Consider the following 21,653-nt stretch of genomic DNA (forward strand, 5'->3'; position numbering starts at 1 on the left):
ATTTCTGATGCGATAGGAAACTTTATTTAACATCAGTTTCAGGCCATCTCTTTTTGTCACAGCCTGGCCTTATTTTTACAGCTGTGGACTAGCCAAGAAGTAAATTAAACAAAATAATAATAATAATACCCCATGGCATTCTGGTGACCATACACACTGAATTACAACTACAGGGCTGGAATTGAAGGAGTTCAAGTTCTCGCTACAGAATACACCCAAAGAGCAACAAGAAAGAAATAAGCTTGTTGAATTTGCTTGACTCTCAAGGGCAAAGTAGTCAACAGCATTTTCATACACTGCCAGGAAAAATCTAACTCTAAGAGAAACCGTCAGAAGAGGGATTATGAAGAGATGTAGTTAATGTCCCCACTGCTATATATTCCACAGTGAATGTCCACTCAGCTATCCACACGCATACACACACATACATATTGACAGTCACGCGTGTTCTGCTGTATCTAGGAGAACAGCCACAGCAGGTGAAACCAAGGGGCCACTTACCCTTACAGGCTTGTTCGGGACAGTGGCAAACAGCAGATGCTTAGTGAAGGTCATGGGGCAGGCGTATAGTGACAATTCCCCAGACTACTCTTCCCAACATCTATCTATTTGCGGCTCAGAGACTTCCTTTAACACAATACATACAATTTTTCCAGATTAGCGATTCGCTTTTAGAAATCTTCACTTGCAGCTACAGTTTTTTAGAGGAAGGTTCTCCAACTACATTGCACATTTCTTGTACTAAGCGAGCTATTGCATACCGATATGGAAAAATCCAGCCTGCTGCCCTCATCCCAGAGGAAAGGGCAAAACAAGTATTTGGGCAGCACGTGCTGCTTGAACTGCTATACAGGTCTTCTGCGCATAGGCCAGCAGAGAAGAGGGGTCTGCTGCAGCCATTACATTGCACAGCAGGAAAGATCCTTCTGTGATGGTGGCAGTTTGGAAGTCCTGCCTTAGAGGTTATGTTTTTAAGTGGCACATATTATTTATTAGTAATAAAGCCAAAAATACACATCTGTCATCGATGGGGCTCTGAAGCTACCCATTAGTCTCCCGTCACTGTTTAGAGAGGACGGAGTGGCCTTTTAGCAGAATGGGATAGGGAGCACATTGCAGGACACCAAAGAAGTACCAGCTACATGGACAATCATGGGGCAGCAGGTACCTGTCATCTCCCCACAGTAATGCACCAAGAGGGTCAGTGCTCTTCCAGAGGCATCCAAAAAACTAGTTGTTGTTCACGGTTCAATATGTTTGCTATTTATGCACCTCCTTATTGCACCAGTAGCTGCTGTATGCTTTACCACCCAATACACATGTGATTAAGCCAGAAAAAAAGAGGCTGAAGGAAACAGCCAGTGTGCAAGAACAAAAGGCTCTCCTAGCAGTTTCACACTGTATTCATGTAACACACAAACCAGAAAATAATACAGACTAAAGCCTGCTGCCTAACTAAGCAGGCTTAAATAACACTTAGCTCTTTTATAATGCTTTTCATCCAGAAATCTCAAAATATTTTACAAAGGTGTGCAGACTGGGGAAGAGCCAGAATGCAACCCACCCCCTGACTCCCAGGCATTTGCTCTTTTCATTAGACTACATCACTACCTCCAGGTATGAGCACACTTCTCCTACAGTTGGCGTGGAAAGATGCATACGTGCATCAAAGGAATAGTTTTTCCTTAATTTTCTATACACTGACTGCTTTTAATAACTTGTTTCAAACACCCTGTGTTTAAAAATAATAGCTCATAATGCACCTATGCTACTCTAGCTACTACTACATGTATAAGTAATACTTCATGTAAGATACAATCCTACTTTCAGTTACAGTAGGAAAGGAGACAATAATAAAACTATAAATGCCTCTTCTCAAAACTTTTATTCTCTTCCACGTATAAAGGAAAAATAGGTTTAACGATCATCAAGACAAAATAAAAAATATTATGATAGAGGAAACAAAGAGAAAACCATGAAGAGCTTGCTAGATATAGAGGAAAGTCAGTATTTTCCTCCAAAAGAGACAAGCTTGCAGAAATTATCACAGAAGTAGGGTTTCATAACAAAATTCAAATGGCCAACACAGAACAAATAAGAATTTGGAAAGCTCAAAGTGTTACTTTCAGCGTGACCTGTCAAAATCAGTATGGAGAACAAACTGAGTCAATAAAACATACTGATGTTCACCTGCATTCTCAAATCAGAAAACTACTCTGTCAACAAACAAGTTTTGATCCTTGCTACAAAAGTGGGAATCCACAGTAGCACCTCAAATCAAAGCGGATAAATTTACACCTATGAAACCACATTTCTGATTTTTAAGTCTTTGTTAAACAAATGATATTTAGCATACATCAATGCCTATGGGCTTCTGAACAGGGGAGGTAGCTAATATAAACTGTGTATGAAAAAGAACGCATGTCAAAGTTGTTTTGTTTTTTTTTTTAAGGTTTGCAATGAGAATAGTATTGTTCAGAACAAAAAGAAAAAAAATCTAGCAAAATTTTATCTCCATTCTCTCCAGTTAGAGCTGCTGGCTAACGAGTGAGTTTGCGTAAACTCAGTCCAAAGGAGACATAAATAGCATCTTTTTAAGCTAATGATTTTCACCACAGGCCATCTAAAACAGGCGTTGAGTGGCCCTAAAACAGATCCTCTCTGTGTTCCCCTGAGTTGGTTTATTTTTGTTTTGCTCCATTTTAATGTGTGTATACATCCTGTGTTTTCAGCTTGTTTTTTCAGCCCACTCCCATCCTCCGCACTCCCAATGTCAGCCAGACTCCAGGGACGGGAATTAAAAATGACCACGTTTAAAAACTGTACCTCCCTGCGTAACAGACTTTACAGAAGCAGAAAGACTAAAAAGCTGAAAAGTTCCCCACGGTCTTTGCCTATTAAAGTCCACAGCTTGCCAACAGCAGGCCACGTTTTAGTGTCAAAGAACAGGGCACCGGCTTGCATTTCTGTGCGATGGGGAGTACTAGGGTAATCCTGCCTCTTTACATTTCAGATCACACTGTTTGTGGAGAAAGTCAACAACACTGGGATGCTCAAAAACACCCTGTAGTATTACACGGAGGACGCAAGATGCTTGCTGGGAAATAGTGCTGACACCAGAATACGGTTGATTCAGCATTAGTGATAAAAAGCTTATTTTTGGTTGGCTCAGGCAGTATTTTATTAAAATAGGATTAAAGCCTCATCAGTCTTGCTTAAAAATCATTTTACACCCATCCCATCAGGCTGCATCATTCCCGATCTTACAATATTTTCCACCATTAAAAAGAAAGGGGTAAGTTTCTGTTCATCAAATGAGCAAAGAGGCAGGGAAAGTTCTTGAAAAGAGTAATGCAAGGAAGTAGAAAGAAGGATTCGGTCAACTGGCAACCAAACAGAAGCCTTCTGCTATTTCCCACTGAGAAGCAACAGTATCTGGGCTATAGATATGTTTGTCAAACATATCTATAGCAGGGATAATTAAGTTAGCGCAGCAAACTAGCTGCGTGCTTTGAAGTGTTCATGCAGTTGCTATACTAACCTTTCTTTCACCTGGTAGGTTAAGCTTACCATCTCCTCACACATATTGGCAGACTTGTGACCTATACTCTGTCCTCATTATCACATCGTTTCTGATAGCTGAACATCTTGGAAATGATATTCAAAGGTTTTGTTATAAATAACAGAGACTACCAGAAGCCTAAATACAGACTTCTGTCACAGAGGAATAACGGCCTGAAATTTCTTATGGCTCCTTTCTGTCAAGGAGTTCAAATACTTTACAACCAAACAAATACTCCTACAAGGTAGGTATTGCTGTTTATCCTCTTTTGAGGTGTCTTATGATTAGCATCCAAAATCTTGATCCTCAGTTTCCTATAACGGGAAAAAAAAAAAATTCTTGCCCTGCTTTCAATTTCTATGCTGGTATCACTCAAAATAACAGGGTCAAAATATAAAATAGAAAGTTTTAAAACCCCTGCCTTTGGCAGGGTTTTTTTTATTCCATAATATTACTAGCAGCGATACCTTTCCTGTAAAGATCAAACCTAACGTGATGGTGAAGATTCTGCTGAAGTCTGTACTGGGGTTTCTGTCACTGGCGAGAAGAGCAATACAGAATCTACAACAATATCAAGACTGATTCCCACTGATCTCAGCGAAGCCAAGACTTTATCCTGTACGCTTTTCCATACAGCTGGAGAATGATTTCATATGCAAAAATCCTCACTTACCTACATCCTCCTACAAATCAGAGCTCTCCACTGCCTGTTCCTCACCCAAATTGATAGGGGCCTAGTGCCAGTCTCACCTTTTCTACATTAAGTCTCTACAGCAAAAAAAAAAATTACCTTTACTTAAATCAGTGTATTTCTAACCAGAGTAGGACCCTGCACACACAAGACAGTTTCAAGACAGTGACCTGTAGCCCAATGGACTGGATCGGCACATGCGCTCCTGAATTTCACTCCACATGGAAGTAAGCGGCATTTGCTTCTGAGCAAGGGACACAATTATGATACAGACAGCATATGCCCTTGTGCCTCCTCTATTATACAATTTCTACTTATTTTGTCAGAGACCTGCGTTTTGGGTATTTACGGATCCGAGAAATCCTAGTTCAGACATGAGCACCGTTGACAGGGCAAGACACTGCTCTGACTGTCCTCGTGTGTCCGTCTTGTGGGAACATACGGGCCTTCATTTTCCAGCAACATCAGCCAGACACATACATTTTAACCTATTCACTCAGCAAAAAAGAAAAAACACACTCTTGCTGCATTTGGTTGTTGTACCTTTGCCTTTATTTCCAAGTTAATCCTTAGTTATGGTCATTGTCCCCAGTACTTCATTTCACAGGACGCTATCTGGCTGGCTGAAGTCATATCTCCATTTTATATGAGGGCAAAAAATTCTCACCTGTAGTCCTTTACCTGTACCCATAAAACAACCCATAAAAATGCCTTAAAAGAGTCAAGCGGCAGACTTACCTCCTGTACCTCAGCTGCTTTCAGAGAGACAAAGCAAATAAGCAAGATGAGGCTCAGAAGTTTGCCCCGAAAATAAGACCTCTCACTTTTACGATGGCTCTAAGCCCACCTCAGAAGCGGCATGTCACCGGCACTGACGTGAAGCCCGCAGCCTGACAGGTAGCCGGGGACGCCAGCGCACGGAGCCGCTGTCAGTATTGGGAAGCGATGGCGAGCAAGGGAGACCAAACTTCCTCCTACGTGCAAACTCAAGATTCAATTTTCTGCAAGGTTACCCCCAATAATTAAAAGGTTCTGTAATTTATCCTTAAAAGCTAGTCACGATGGGATCCATCAGAATCGATCTGTTATCTTTTACCTCCGCATGTACCGTGCGCGTGCATATCGTATGTAACATGGTTTACCAGCTGAATGCTGGCAATATTTTCCACTAATTGCGAGAGTTACTAAACTGAACCTTAACTAAAATTAAGTTGACTATTAAAAGCTCAATGAGTAACCCAGCAAACGGAAGCGCTGTATATAGGATTTAGCAAGCACGCAAGTGATCTGGCAACCACCAAGGCACAATATTTGCTGAACTTCCTATACCTAAAATTGGTTCCATACAATAGTCATGCGTTCATTGTGTATGATGATTTAACACTCACAATGCCAGCTCCCTCCTGCAACTGGCCAGCAATGGGTTTCTTTACATCACCTTACTGTGCTATACCTAATTTGTGCTCAGTTTTATCACTCTGTATAACACGTTCGTGTCTTCGTGGAAGTCCAGGAGCAGATCTTTTGCAGTAAAAGAGGTAAAACAGCAAGACAGGAACACTCACAAGACTGCCCCTAACAAATTTTACGAAACTGTTTGTCCTTGAAATGCCACAGTGAGATTATGTGACAAATAATTCAAAAGTACAAATGAAATTATGAAAGATGTGCTTAGGAGCCAATGTTTGTATGTATTAAAATACCAAAATAAATGTATAATTCAAGCTTGCTATTCTGAAAACGCAAAATTAGTGGATTGAAAGTTACAGGTTAATTTATAACATATACTCTCCATTAAAATAACAGATCTCCCTGTATCAGTTTTAAAAATACATGAATAGTATTCTTAGCTATTAAGATGTCATTATCGTAGACAGTCCTACATACTTTAGCTACTGCAATATAAACACTGCTAGGTTTTGTAAGGAACACACATAGCACTTGTTATTACACGTTGTTTATTCACGATATATAGGCTTTTTATGATTGCAGTTTCTAAATTTTCAAAGAGTATATCTTTTTTTGTGCTTGTATAGTTTCTAGGCTATACCTCTATACAAATATGTTTTATGTTCTGTATTGTTGTTTTCAGGATTGTAGACACGTACATAAATCAAGAGCAGCAATAAATAATATTAAGGTTGCACGCAGTCTAGCTATCTTTGACAAATTAGAAAACTAGGAATTCCCTGAGAAAAAGTTCTCCCTTTCAGAAGGGGGGGGGGGGGGGGGGGGAGGAGGAAAAATAAAACCACTTATCTATTAATGTGGAGAAAAGGCACAGGCAAATGCCTGTACAACTTTTGCATAAAAAGAGGGAATGATTCAGAAGAAATTCTAACAGACTTCCTAAATACTGCCCCCATTAAAAAAATCCAGTATTTTAAAAAATAGAAGGTCAAAGTGAACATATGCAGAGTTATGTGAAAGAGTTAAAGATATTGATGAAAGACTATTTGCTGATAAGGATGCATCTATTTGAAATAGGATAGCATTTGGGACTACTCGAACAAAAGTCTACAGAAAACTGATAAATCAAGGAACTGAGTGGGATTTAAACAAACGACAGACATGGCTGAGAACACATGAAATGTCACGAGTACAGCTGAGAAATAAGTGATGGCACAGGACCACTTACTCAGCTACTAACAAGACATTATTTGCTTTGGCCTCCGCAGAGCGAGACAGCTATCAATCCAGCCACAGCTCCAGAAATTCTTGAGACTGAAGCCCTAAAAAAGTGATGATTATTTCTGGGTTTGCACATGGAACACCCCAGTAAGTCTGGTTTTCAAAAAACAAAACATCTGCCGTATATCACAGAGTCAGGTGAAACCCTAAGGGACTTCTTGCAGAAAAGTTCTTCCCCCTAAAGTGTTTCCCCCCAAATATGCTCTTACAAAACACCAGGGCCTGGATTCTCCAGGAAAACCTCTAGGACCAATAATAATTTCACAGCCCAGTACCCAACTTCGAGGTGCTCTGCCCATGCGATGGAGCCCTCAGCCCTGTCAGTTACCCCCGTGTCTTGTGCACTGCCAGCAAATTCACGAGCGGCCATCGCCAAGCAGAGAACAGTCCAATACTGCCAGTAGGAAATGACGAAGGCCACACACATCTAAAGTCCCACTTCTTCTCTAGGACCTACGTGTTTAAGCAGTGACACTCGAATTTCTTAGTTTGGATATCTTTTTCAAGGTTCCCAGGCTGCTCCTGAAAGAAACCTACTGGCGGGTCCTTTCCTTCAAGGACACAGCTGGAGAAAGTGAGATACATCACACACAGAAAGCCACCGTTTTGCAAGAGGAGCTCGTGCTTTCTGAAGTCTGTCAGGACGTGGAGGGAAAGACGGGAGCAGAGAGGCTCAGCCTTGTCAAGATGGTAGTGCTTGAGAACATCCAAAGCAGATCTTTGGCCACCTGGGAATGCTGGATATTGAAAACGTAGGCACTCACACAGGTTAGGCAACTTCTAAGGTTAGGTGGCAGTTCAGTGGGGATATTGAGGATCTCAGTTTGGGCTTTCAATGCCTAAATCCCACTTAAGTCCCACTTAAGGCATCTAATCCGTTTGTGGATCTGGGCCTAAAGCCTTGCCAGGAAGAAGAGAGTCTATGCATGCAAAAGCTGATGGTCAGTGACGGTCTGGTTCTGTTAAAACTAAAATACACAGAGAACGACCTTATTTTGTAGAAAGGAATAATGCAGAATAATCAAAGATGCGTTCTAGTCACGGAAAGTTAATGCAGCTGATACAGATCACAGTCCTGTCTTTAAACCCCACGACAGTTTTGCTGACCTGGAGAACATTATAATCCATAAATCATGGGTCTTCAATAGCCCACGGGAAAAAGTACATTTGGAAATGTTCAAAAGACAAAATGACTATAGAAGTCCTCAGAAAAACTTCACTTACCCACACCAGCTAAGAGCTAAAACTAGAAAGGAGCAGAAATTTATAAAACACTGTAATGCTTACATAGAGTTAATAATTCAAAGAACAATATTCTGTCATTCAGTGACCAACTAGTTTGCCATGCTCCATGAAATTAAGTAGTTTCAGTCCAGTTCCTGATAGCCAGGAGTCCACCTGACAAAAGCTACAGATTTATTTCTCACTTACCTGCAGTGTTGTTGGCCGTCTCAACCATGAAGTAAAGTGCGAGCAGATGTGGATACCAGTTTACCCTATATTCCCTACGCCTGGTACCTCCATATCAAGACTGCTTTTTGTTGGGTTTTTTTTTTTAAAAGATGCCTGTACTTACACCACTTGAATTTAGTTGACAGGACTGCCGATATCATATTTTCCTATACAAAAAATATCAAATTGACAAAAGTGGTCTTTGCATAAAAGAGGTAGATTAGAATTACAATCATAAACCACAACTTTTTGTTATTATTCTATATTACTGTGTTTACAGGGGAGATATCATTAATCATTACTAATTATTTTAATGGTAAATATTTCTGCCGGTCCCCAAGTATGCACTGCAACATTTGCCTGACTGCACACACTGAGATTTCTCTGTGGGTAAAACACAGAGGTCTCCATTTTGGGGATTCAAATGCATCTTCACAGAGCTCTGCTTCAGGTGAGCATTCTGGTCTAAGTCTCCTGCAGCTGCCCGTCGACCAGCACCTGAACTTTATAAACGGGGAGAGAAACAAAGGGACTTGCCTCCCAGTTCTTCCTGTCTGCAGATGGGCAAAGAGTTCTGGCAGCTCACCCACTAACTCCTGCAAGTTTTGCATTATAAAATCAGTATTTGATGCAAAATACAAGAAAGTAGACACGCAGGTATTTCACAGATCGTAAAGATGCCGAAGATACTTTGCGCAAAGGAAAATTGCCCATTATCCCATGCCCGTGAAGTCCATGGGACCACGGTGCACTCCTTCCTTCCTGAACCCTGCATTATCTCTCCAGATTGAAACTTGGTTTCTTCTGCCGAGCACAACCATTCAAACGTCCCCCACCTGGTTTTAAAAGGGTGTAGGAATTCCTAATGCTTTGTAATGAGCTCACAGTAAGGAGGCCAGTGCGGTTTCCCCAGTTTACTTGGATATTGGTCTCGAGACTCACTGTGCTTTCACCTGCATTTTACTTTCAGTTCTGGATTCGTCCTAGGATACGTATGCAAAGTCAAGGTGGTATCTTTTCTGTCCAGCCACCTCCTCCCTTTTGGTAAAGTGTTAATATACTTACAGGTCTGATTTACAGGAGTACCCCAATACACTCTTAACACTGACACAGACAAGCAACAGAAAATATTTTGCAATTTGGCTTTTTTTTTCCTCCAAATGTTCCTGTTTAAGTGCTTTCCTTTTACTTCTCAAAAGTATTTCTTTTCAGTAGAAGTCAGTCTATTTTTGCCTGCTGTTAATCTGTGTATAAGCTAAATCTTACCTTCCCAACTCACACAAGCAATCGCCCCCTTTGTCTGGCAAAGCAGCTCAGAAGAATAGGGAAAGCAGGATTTGTCCTGTATCTACCTATGAATTTTAGTTGCAACCTCTGCTTGACAGAGACTGGTCAGCTGTAACAGATTGATGAGAAATTGTTTGAAATACTTCTGGTTGAAAAATATATAAATCATAATTACTGATAAAATGTATGTGACATGTATGAAATATAGAAATAACATAGAAATATAGAAATGACCAAATTTCCAGTCTAGGACTCTTATAATCTAAGTTTTCCAAATAATATAAATGTTACGACAAGTAAATACACAAAACAGTAAGTCAGTACACTGCAAGGTGACAGTGCTGTCTACAGAACAGTAAGGGTTAATTATTTTTTTTTTTAGAGGTTTAGGGGGCCCATGAAAGTTGTGAATTTAGATTCGCACTGATTTGAATTGTTATATTAAATAACGCGCAAAGTTATTTTTGTTTGCATTTCTTACTGACTACTATTCCCATTCCTGGTTCCTCCTTACAAAGCACAGGCACAGCAGGGAACTAGCACCCAGGAACAAATTAAGGGAGAAACATCAGTGGAATGCGGCAGGCTTAGGGGAGAGACCCATTTACGCAGAGAAAGTGCTTAAGCAGGGACATTTGTGCCTGCGTCTACGCGTACGTAGAGAGGTTTGGTGAGCGCATGCCCAGGGAGGAGGATTTGGTTATGGTTAGAATTTGTGAGTGACAGCCATGTGACAGCTGGGAGTCAGCAAAGATTTTGTTGGGATGGAAATTCCAGAGATAGGACACACGACTGCTCATGCGATCTGCATGTGCCTATCATCATGCTGTATTATAATAGCTGACACTATGGTTTACCAGTTCTCCAAAAGAGAGGCTATAAATTAGGAAGGGGATTTGAGGAATGGTGGATGAGAAATGAAAGTCATAACATTTAAAATGAAGGGATAAATATAACTTGTTTTCATGTTATCGAAAGAAACAAACAAAAATCTCCAACCAAACCACACAACAGTACTAAAACTTGCATTTCCATGATTTATCTTTAGTGACAGGTTATTATTTCCTTAGCATATAATTATTTTCTTTTCTTACTAACTTACCTAGAAAGGCCTCGATCCTACAAACACTTACAAATACTAGATTTTAAGTACATGAATAATCCCACTGATTAGAGTTATTCCTACATTTTCAGGATCGGGGCCTAAGTCACAACATGCAGTTAAGCAGAGGCATTTCCAAAGAACCGCTTCATTTTCCCTTCTGGGGGTCTTACGCAAACGTGAAGCCAGTGGAGACGTGCAATTTAAATGAAACCTGAAAAACTGAAATACTTTCCCTTTAACACTGAATTCAAGCCGATACAGTATCACATGACCTTTACCATAATTTCTATTAAAATCATTTCATGTCTGGTTGCTTCTGCTATCCTGGCTCATTTGTATTGTTTACAACAAGTCATTGCTCTCGACAGTTAGTGGTGGCTGAATCCATGGTTACCAGTTTTTACATTCACTGGTTAAATGGAATGCAGTTCTTCGGTGGGGTTTCATGGAGAAAGCTCTTAAGAAACCACAATCCAGCTATCAATCAGGCTAACCTGGGAGAAATTAATCTGATAAACAGAAGTATCGTTGCGTATGAAAAATTTATTGAAAGGGAGCTCAAGGCTTTTATTAGTTGCAGTTGCAAAAGTGGACACGTTCGCATCGGACTTAGTGCACGGAAGACTTAGGTTATGTGGTCTATGTCTGACATTCATCCATGTTGTGCCTTCTCTGGCGCTCACTGCTAATAAAACTATACTGTTTAAGGCTTTAAAAAAAAACAAAAACCTCTCAAACACTTATTTTACCAGAAATGTGCTCGGAATATAAATACTGCTTAAATACAGGTTTAACCAGACTGCAGTCCCGGCAAAGTAACTTAAACAGACACAGACAAGATAGTAAAACACAAAATAGACAGCCTTGAGTAGAATTCAATTAAGACAAAAACCACCCCAAACAGTGCAATGTTGTTAACGGCTAAATTAAGCCTGCAAACAAATATATTTTATTGCTACCTAAGAACAATATGCACTGATTCCGTTTGCCCTGTTATTTATGGTTTGGCGTAGGGTGGGGTTGCCAAAATCAAAAAGCAAAGCAAAAACTTACTTGCAAGACGGACCCCCAAATCCCTTAAAATGCCTAAAAACATAAGAAAAGTTCTCTATAGTTTGATGGCTACAATAATTGTCCCACAAGCTACATGAGAGCAACAAATAGTTAAATCAAACATATTACTACTAGCTCATCTACTGCAAAGTCACTGTATCAGAAGCCCGAATTGATTTGTTTCCTTAGAACAAATTGAAAATGAATGTAACATAACATCCGAAAAAAAAAAAAAAAAAATCCCTCCTGCCCTGCTAATCGGATATCGTATAATGGTTGATTGCAGCTTTGCACCGTGCTATTGTTGCCTATATCATACATACTTACAGGTTCTGGGTTCTTCCAAGAGTTTGGTGCAGTTTCAAGGACAAATGTCTTAAGGAAGTCTTTCTACTGTGCAGCAGTGATCCTAGCTCTGATCTCATTACATGAGCAAAGTGCTACAGCTGACAATATAAAGGAAACTTCCTGCGTGAAGAAGAAATCTTGGAAAGTCTCAGGGTTAAAAAGGCTGCTTAAATGTGCTGCTTGATTTGCTCCCTAGTTGTGTATACACAGTAGCAGCTGATCTCTGTTTGCAGCCCTGCAGAAAGAAACCTTCGCTGAAAACCAATGGCATCACATTTCAGTGGAGCTACTGCCAGGCTCTGGAGAGCAAAGCAACCTTTGACAACTTCACCCAGTTCGAATCACCGGCTTTTGCTGCATCTCCTGCAGGACTTTTGAAACTGCATATTTACTGTATTATTTTTATTAACGCCGCTCTGAAATCCTGCATCCTAAGCAGTCGTGATACAAGCAGAAGTCTCCCTCGCTGTAATAGGAGGTTTAGACTGTGTCACGACTGTGAACTGCAGAATTCGCCACAATATATTTTGCTTTGTCTTGATCGTGGCATTTGCAGATGAGAAGCTGTTAGCTGTGCTCAAAAGCATTTTCTGACTTGAAATTGCTAAATTAAGTGCAATAGGCATCCTGTTTATCCTAAATTCATCCCGAGCCTGCCTTGCATCAGTCATACGCTTCTCGGCGCTTTTTTTTGTGATACAGAGTACAAGTCAAAAGATTTTGGGAGTGAGAGGGGGCTGGTTCTTTCATTTAATATCTTATCTAGAGCCTTTTAGCATGGTCTCTGTTGGACTAGAACAGTGGAGCACAACATCCCAAATTCGGCAAAGTTTGGTATTCTGACCAAAGTCCCAGTGGGACTCCAACTATCTGTTAGTGCCCCCTTAGCTCCTGCCTCAGCCCTCCAGAACCAGCCGGGGATGGGCAGAACCTGCATCAGCTTCTGCAGCTCTTACTGCTGTCCAAGCAAACTAATAAGACCAGAAAAGCAACATTTAAAAATAATACATCTGCTAGCACTATTTCAGCTCTTAAACTGGGAAGTAATACTCCGAACACATCCTCACATTTGATGTTAAAGAATTATCAATAATTAATTTGGATTTAGTTGTTTCACTATTTAGCCCAAGGTGATTCTCCAAAGAGTAACTGGGACCATACATTCCCCCGGCACGCAGTCAGAGCGTGACCGTCGAGCTTGCACGCTGCTTTCCAAACAGGACCTACTTCTCTCTCCAGGATAACCAGCAAACTTCAGAAACAAAATTTAGAAGAGTCCCTTTTAGAAGTGCACCATTGCAGAGTTTAGTTAGGAGGCGTTAAGGGTTTTTTTCTGGGCATTTGTAAGACAGATTATTCACCACCCTCTTTTCCCCTCGGGTGCTATGACTATTCTAGCTACTAGTATATTGCATGTTATTTCTTTAATATTTTGAACTTTATTCCAAAGGGCAGAAACCAAAACTGACAGTACATCAAGACAGCATGCTCTATGATTCAAACAGCAAAATAATTGAGATCCTGTGCATACACAACATCCGAGTGTGTGTACGCACGTTGCACACGCACACTCACTCACAAGCACAAACAAGTATAAGGGTTTGTGGCCCAATTTTCAGAGATACTCATAGTTCGCGTCCTCACCTCCCTTCGATTAAAAAAAACTAAGAACAGGCAAAATCTGATTAGTAAAACATTAAAAATAATTTTTATAAAAGGTAGGCACTGTTTATAGCAGGGCAACCATACTGATTCAACATGCACTTCTGCCCAAATTTGTCTCTCTCCTTTGGGAGAAAGATCCTGTCCACCCCTGGACCGTGGCACATCAGAGAAATGAAAGCGTGTGGTGGCACCAGCAGGATTAATCTTGCTCTTCTCCGTGGAGAGACAGTGCAAGGCAGGGAATCGAAATCCTGCCTATGAGGCTGGGCTCACTGGCTGGCTGCGTCACCTCCAACACATCACCTCACCTTTCCGTGCCTAAACCGGCACCATCACATTTAACGCGTGTTGCAAAAGCACAGTTTCTGTGCCTCTGTTGCTCAAGCTGCGAGACGGGAATTGCATGTCGGAGAGAGGTAAAGGACTAAAACCTGAGGTTGTGCGTCCAGCTCCCAGCTGTGCCGTAAGAAGGGCCGTGACCTTGGACCGCCTGCTCTCTGTGCTCCAGTGCCCAGCCTGCTGCCCAGACTCCACATACCGCTCTCTCAACCCTTGTCCACCTGGTCTCTTTTGACTGTAATACGGCAGGAGAGGGTTTTTTTCTGTTAGAAATTCAGCACAGAGTAAAACAAGCTCTTTTTGTCAGGTAGAACTCAAGATACTAATTTAAGACAAGTAAAAATAAATCCCTGTGGAAGCAGGAATTTCAGTGAATGAAGTTTCCTCCTCAAGAGCCTCTAAATACCCAAGTGTCTGCGCAGAAAGGCTGAGACTCCCGAATGCAGCATGAGAGCAGTAATCCAACCGCATTCAGCAGTCCTACGCCACACACCCTAACCAGCACTTGTCAAGGCTGGAGGACATCCACTCCGGGTTAGACTCCACTTCTCCTTACCTCTTCGCTATAATCACTTCCCATCCGTCACAGCTGGGTCAACATGGATCGAGGGACACAGCTCCTTCAACTCCCTTCTTTTGCAGAAGTGTACACAGATCCCGACCACGGGACACACAGGAATTGCCAAATCTTTCTCCTCCCAGTCTTCCCAGCTATACCTCAACCTGCGACACTCCGTCTTCCCTTTTCTCTCCTTTCTGATTTTCTCATTGAATTTTGTTTTCACAGAGTTGTATACGTCAGGGAGCGTAGTAGCTATTCAAAGTCCATTTTCCAGCCTTCAGAGGACAGGGTAAAGTAGCCTGGCTACTAAGGAGAGGCCGCAAAAAACGTTCGGAGAGGATGGGGAGCAAGAGCTAGGCGAAAAATGAAGAAGGGCAAGCCAACCCCGAGCTTACACAATGTCAGAAGCTGTATGCCTCCATCCCTCCTCCACCCGTCCCCGATGGAAAGGGTGGCCCTTGGAAACCAACCCCGCTGCCTGCTCTTCTGAAGTCTGTACTAGTACTGGTGCCCAAGATGGGCCATGCTCTGCCTTCCTGACATCCAGCAGTTGTAACAACTTAGAAAGCTTCTTGTTTAATTCATGCGGGTCTTAAAATTCAAAGACATCATCAAGAGGAAGTCATTTAAGGCTAATATTATAAACAAGTAAAACAGAGCAAATTCTCAGTTTTAGCATCAATCTCGGGATATTTGTTGTATATTTTAAAACTCTGTTTCCAGGAGTCAAGTAACAAGAGACCAGCTTTCTCTTTTTAAAAGAGATTTCTGGCTTTTGTAATAAAAGAGGAATGATTGAAAGTAACCGCAACAAAACAGAAGTCCAGCAGAAGCACAGTGACACGTTAAAAAGTCACGCCTTTTAGCTAGTCTCAAAATTTTCAGTAAGCAGTATCAGTTTTAATTATCAATCTCTGAACCCCACAGGAGTACACAGAGTAATGAGAGCTACACCTGAAAGCACCTGGAAGGCCAGACTCCGAGAAACACATCCTACCTGTTTTATTCAGATGCTTAGGATTTTGCTTAAATATTAAGTCCAAAACTCTGTTCATCTAGACCTGTCTGATCTCTGCACGGATCCTGAATGTGTCCTATCCCCAGTCTATCCATATACATATTAACTGTGACTACTGGATTTTCTTTTTAGCATTTTAATGTATTTGGATCCTCATCAACATAAGGAACACCTTCCTCATCCTCACACACCGAGTGGCTACGCTCTCCTCATTGAAATTCCTCCATAAAAGTCACTTCTCCCTTTTCATCTGTTAAGACTTTAAACCAAAACTAATACAATCATCAAGAAATTTGTGTGCCTAAGCTAGGTGTTGTTGCCGTCAGTGGCTCTGCACTACCTGATCGTTCAGGATTCTCTTTCCTGTTGTATTTACTATGCTCACATTCTGTGCTATGTGTACAATTAAAATTGTTTGGTTTTTCATACCGTTATTGTCTTTTATTTGCTCTCTAAAGTATCCAGCATACTTTGAAACCAATATAGGTGATAATATAGATGTAAATATTGCCATGGAGGCATCACAATAAATTTGACGTTTGGAATAATTCATTCAAGGTGTCTAGATCCAATTTCAATTCTTTCCCAATTTTAACCGAGGCTTCATAACCAGATGAACTTAAACCAAGGTGTGCGACTTCATGCTACACTGGTAATCCACCCTAACTAGGAAATAAATTTTCAGTGATTAAGTTGAATTGTTCGTACAAAATGCCAGCTTCAGCTTTTCGCCCATATAAAATAGCTTGGAAAATACATACTGCATGTGTTTATTATAGCTACAGTTGCTATGAACATCTATAACTCTCCGACAATTTCTTTGATTTATGTTCAAAAACATACAGGGCATGAAATGACGCCTGCAACCTTACATTTCCCTCAAGAACATTGTGGGGAGAAGATATATTCCAAAACATCATGTTAGATTCCTTGTTATGTCTCCTTTTTAAAATAAATGTATGATAATCAATTACACATGCTTCAAAGCAACTGCCACTAGATTCCCCAACAGAAAAGCTGTTTGAGAAAAGTTCCATTTTCTTTCCCCTAATGGTTGAGTTATAATACGAGATCTTGCTCAGATATTACAGGGAAAAAATTGTATTGTAAAGGATAGGCCCTGCTCAACTTGTATATGCATGCGCAGGTTTGTGCTTGTCTAGACTTGACTTAGAACGAGGTTTTCAGAGAAGTAACATCTCCACTGATCAACATGCTAACAAAAGCATGTGTGTGTGAAGATCTTGCACCTAATCTCCTTGTCGTATATGCTTGTAGCAATCCAAGTGATGTCAAGAGAATGACACAGATGATAAGTTAATGTATCAGGCTCGACTTTCCTTTCAACCTCAATATGCAAAACATTCATTTAAGAAGTCCACCCAGCTGTAGCTTCCACTAGAAACAGAAACCTGCAGATGTTTATAGGAATATCAATTAAGCTGAATGGGAGCTCTGCCATTAACGCTGGTGCATGTAAGATTGGACTTTGCAGATGTGCCTGAACTCCACGCAGAGGCTGAAGTGCATGTTTTCTCCAGGGCATTGAGGCCCATGGGTTATATGCCATTAACAGGTGAGCATAATATGGATGATATCTCCACAACTTCATGGCTCTGGCACAGGGACAAGGGCAGCATCTCCAGGCAGCACCCTTGCCCATGGTGGGGAGACCGGAGCGGCCGGGAACACGTGCAGTGCATGGCACCCGGCATAGAAAAGGTCAGGATCTTTTATCTCCCCTGCACCAGGTAGTTTGTGCTGCCTTCACCCCAAACAGGGAGCTCCTGCTCCCTACCTCCGGGGCTTTTAATGCCTTGGGTTACACCGCAAACTAGACAGCTGGCAAACAATATAGAAAACTGGACTGGATCGGACAAGTCCCTCTAAGGAGGACTGACACCTACTGGCACTGAGTTTCAAGCAAATATGGAGTCAGCTGGAGCTGAGACTTGTTTCGAATAAAACATAGCCCTGTTCATCCCTGCAAGTGTGCAAAATTTGTGTGCCAAATCTGGAAACAGAAATAAATTCACTCATTCCACCCATATTTTTTTTTTCCCCTGTCTTGCTTTGAATCAAACCCTGAAAGAATGAAAATTCACAGGAGAGAAAATATTGGCTTGCACCCTCTTTGGACTGCAGCGCTATTCTATCCGTTACTAACGAAGCCGAGGAGGAGGGGAGATTACTGGACGTGCGTGCCTATTGCCCATGCAGCCCCAGCTAGATAGCATCAACAGTTGTTCTCCTATTTTCACAGTGGGAAATAAGCAGGTACTAGCTGTATAGGAATAATCAGGAGGAATCTAGGTCAAAATCAAAGCAAGACTGCTCTGTCCATTTGAGGAAACTCACATGCAAACACAATACCCGTGTAAAAACAAAGAACTTACTTGTAAGGGTTATCTCTCTTAAGATTGCTAAACAAGCGCGCGAACGTTGGCCTACTTTGAGAAAAAGACACTATTCCTTTCGTGTGACTTTTGAAAAGGCATTCGAAATCAATATAAAATTACAATATTAGGGAATTTTATAATCATTATTTCAAAAAGGCAGACTTGAAAGGGTCTCTTGTTCATGGGTAAATCTTCAGTTAGTTTTTCTAGTACCAGTGGTTCAATCGAAAGATTCGCCAACTGCCCCCTGGAGAAAACTGAAGATCTGCATTTAAATGGAGATACAGTATTTCCAAATGCAACGGTACCTGCAAGGCAGATACTGTCAAGGTTTCTTAGTGAGTGGATCTCAAATTGTATTAGGTACATTTCAGTGCTGTAACTATCCCCATTTCGTAGGACTGGGGCTACTTCCGTATCATTTTTCCGTGTGCATGCTTTGTAATATTTGTCCTGATAAGTCAAAATTAAACCCCCATCCACAACAAAGCCCTCACATACCAACAGCAAGGAATTACAACCTTACGCATAACTTTCTGATATGGACGATGAAGACTATATTAGATAGCATGACTAGAAATCTTAAATAATTGAAAACTCTGATGACTTAATAGAGTAGTAAGCTTGGTTTACAGTGCAGCCAATTTAGAGCCATAAAAACACTGTGTAAAATTTTTATCTTGTGGTTGACCATTACGTATCCTATTTATTATTCCAAAGTATTTCAACAGCATTTTTCTTCATCAATGTGGCTGCTGGCATTTAGCACCCACTCGCTAAATGCACGTGATTTTCCTGGAACAGCTTTAGGAAAAGAAAACAAATTAGCAGATTGCTACAAAACTGTTCCTTGTTACAGCGTGCATCTTTTCACATTCTGACTTGAACCGGCTTCATGTGCTGCAAAATACGTTCGAAAACGCCGAGACTTAAATATAATAAATCAAAGCCATATACGTGAAGTTAAAGAGACTAGTGTAACTACTGATCCTGACACATCAGAGAACCAAAAAAAAAAAAATCAAACCTCATGAATACTTTGTTGCTAATGTACACGAGTTCAAAGAGTGGCGTTCCTCTTAGGAAAGCATCTTAATTTTCATATCAGAAAATCATCCTAACCTTCCGGAAAAGTTTTTGTGAGTATGCAAGGAAGGCAGAGAAAAGATTTACAGTGCAAAAGACACTCGTGATGGGTTTCACACACGCAGGCGTTAGTCCAGGCAGCCTCTCGCTGAAATTCAGGTTGCAATTGAAATGTCCCTGTAAACAAGGTTACTGCGAACGGCCCAAGATATCCTTCTCAGCAACACCTTCGCCAGGAGCCCTTCAGCTGTCTACTTACTTTGTTATACCTTATCTCGCAGCCCTGACATCCTAATGCTGATTCAAATTCAGGATTCAAAATGAAATATCTCTAAGATCACTTAATATTGAAACACCATTGCAGTAATAAGTGGTGCCAGGCTCGAGATAGGGATGTAGTACTCTAGCGGTAACCTTTTAATTTCTGACAAAATCCTGTGGAATAACTGTGATACTGCACACACAGTTAATGCAATCGATTTGTTTTCCTTCTTTTGATAATGGGCACACTGAATGTCATGTTTACCTTCTCCTGCCCCTGGCACATTTTAAACTGCAAAGTCCTCTAAAAGGAGACCTGCCAGGTTCCCATACAGACGTGAAACCCCTCACACCACAGACCCCCCCTCCCCAGCACGCAGAACCACAGCTACCTCAATGCTCTCAAGACAAGGAAGATCATAACCACGAGTCGCTTCATCATTCTAAGTCTTTCGCTATTTTTCAGTGGAAATGCAACGCACGCACCATGTATAATCTAACATAGGTTATATTGTAAACTACTCCCATTCTGAAAGTGAAGGTAGGTATGCTGCACCAGAACATTTCGTCCTCTGAAAAAAAACCGGGAAGTAACACCAAAATGTATCAGGCAAGTTTTAGACTTTGTATTTGAGATAGGGCGGCTAATACATGCTTAAAACTTTGGTGGTTTTATACAAAGGGCATTCAGATTTCCCTCCCAGCCACAAATGAAGATAGGCTGAAGCGTGTGTGTGTGTGTGTGGGGGGGGTCATCTGTTTTTCTGTTGGGTTATGTTTGCTGTTGGAGTCTCCTTAATAGTATGAAAAGACAGGATTGGGGGGAGGGGGGAATATTGGAGGGGGGAGGAATTACAGGAGAGAAAGCCAAGCTGCTCAGCGCCTGCCTTCCCACACTACCATTCACCTTCATTTTCCTCTCCTTTATATTCCACTCATTTTTACTTGCCTCCCCCATTATTTAGTCATCTCCTAAATGCAGTCCTCTCTTCTTCGGTATCACGAGAAACATATTAACTAGACCAAGTACTCAGAGCGCTTCCCCTGCAGCACTTCGAAATATACCTCCGGACCACTCGCTCCTTCATAGCATTAATGCCCAGGGGAAAATAAAAAAAATTAAAAAAGGAAAAAAAAAAAAAAATTCCTCGCAGCCGGGTCACATTCAGACCCCCACATGCAACCACTTCTCTAAGCCCCTCAAGCCCGGAGCTGGGAGGGTGAAGTACCAGGAGGAGCAAGCAGTACGCTGACTTTCCACACTTTCCTTCGCCCCTCCTGATTTTGGGTGCCGGCGGCCCCGCTGCCTTTGTGTGTGCCTGTCCCCCTGCGCCCGCTCGCCTGGCCGCGGGTCCTGACACTACGGCACAAGCAGAGCAAAGTGCGTCCCGCGTGGCACGGCCACGCCGCCGCTCCAGCCAGCCGGGGACGGCGATAAAGAAACACCCAGCAGCAGCAATGCCCCCCCGCCCGGCGTGCAGGGCTCCCGCCGGGCCTGCTCGGCTCCCGCGAACCGCTCGCAGAAGTCTTTCAGGAAGGAGAGGGCGGCGGGGGAGGGACGGGGGCGAGGACGGGCCCCCCCCCCCCCCGCCGGCCTCTCCCCGCCGGGGCGGGCGGGCCCCGCCGCTGCCCGGGCCGCGTCGCAGCCGGGACACTTCGGGGCTCCCGAAAGGGCACCCCGGGGGAGGCAGGGCGACACGGGCAGCCGTCGCGACAATCGCACGCGCCCCGGCACCGGCTTTGAGAGTCCGGTCCCCCTTCCCCGCTCGCAATCGCCGGAGCCACCCCGGGACCCCGGCCCCAAACTCTTGCTGGCTAAAGCCTCGTCACTTCCCCGGCACTCCTGGCCCTGGGCAAGGCGGGGGGCGGGGGGGGGGGACACAAAACCTGCTGGGGTAGGATCTGTCAGCAGAACAAAAATCATTCTCCCTCCCCCCCCCCCACACCGGGCCAATAATTTTAAATAATTGTCCGAGAGACGAGAACCACTAAACCCCGGGCGGCCGGTGCTGTTGTGCGGCTTTTTACGAAGCTGAATTTTTTTGGGGGGAATGACTCTGAGCAAGTGCAATTGGCAAGGTCTGAAGGTGGAAGGGGTGGGGGGGTGGGGGGGAGCGCTTCTGGCAGCGGCTCG

At 42.4% G+C, this 21,653-nt stretch overlaps 1 protein-coding gene across 11 annotated transcripts in view; it reads right to left on the reverse strand.

The window, feature by feature from the left end:
* Positions 1-21,653, reverse strand: part of ESRRG (estrogen related receptor gamma) — a 410,058-nt gene that overhangs the window by 367,650 nt on the left and 20,755 nt on the right. The window contains exon 1 of one of the 11 annotated variants that reach the window (XM_076334573.1): positions 12,169-12,398. The exons of 9 other annotated variants lie outside the window; for them this stretch is intronic. In XM_076334573.1, the coding sequence (XP_076190688.1) occupies positions 12,169-12,266 (98 nt within the window). In that variant the 5' untranslated portion in view covers positions 12,267-12,398. Of the gene's footprint in view, positions 1-12,168; positions 12,399-21,653 lie in introns of those variants that run through there. One more of the 11 variants, XM_076334575.1, reaches the window with a different exon arrangement.

The sequence above is a fragment of the Aptenodytes patagonicus genome, chromosome 3 (genome assembly GCF_965638725.1).
Source record: "Aptenodytes patagonicus chromosome 3, bAptPat1.pri.cur, whole genome shotgun sequence".
NCBI classification, from domain to species: Eukaryota; Metazoa; Chordata; class Aves; order Sphenisciformes; family Spheniscidae; genus Aptenodytes; species Aptenodytes patagonicus.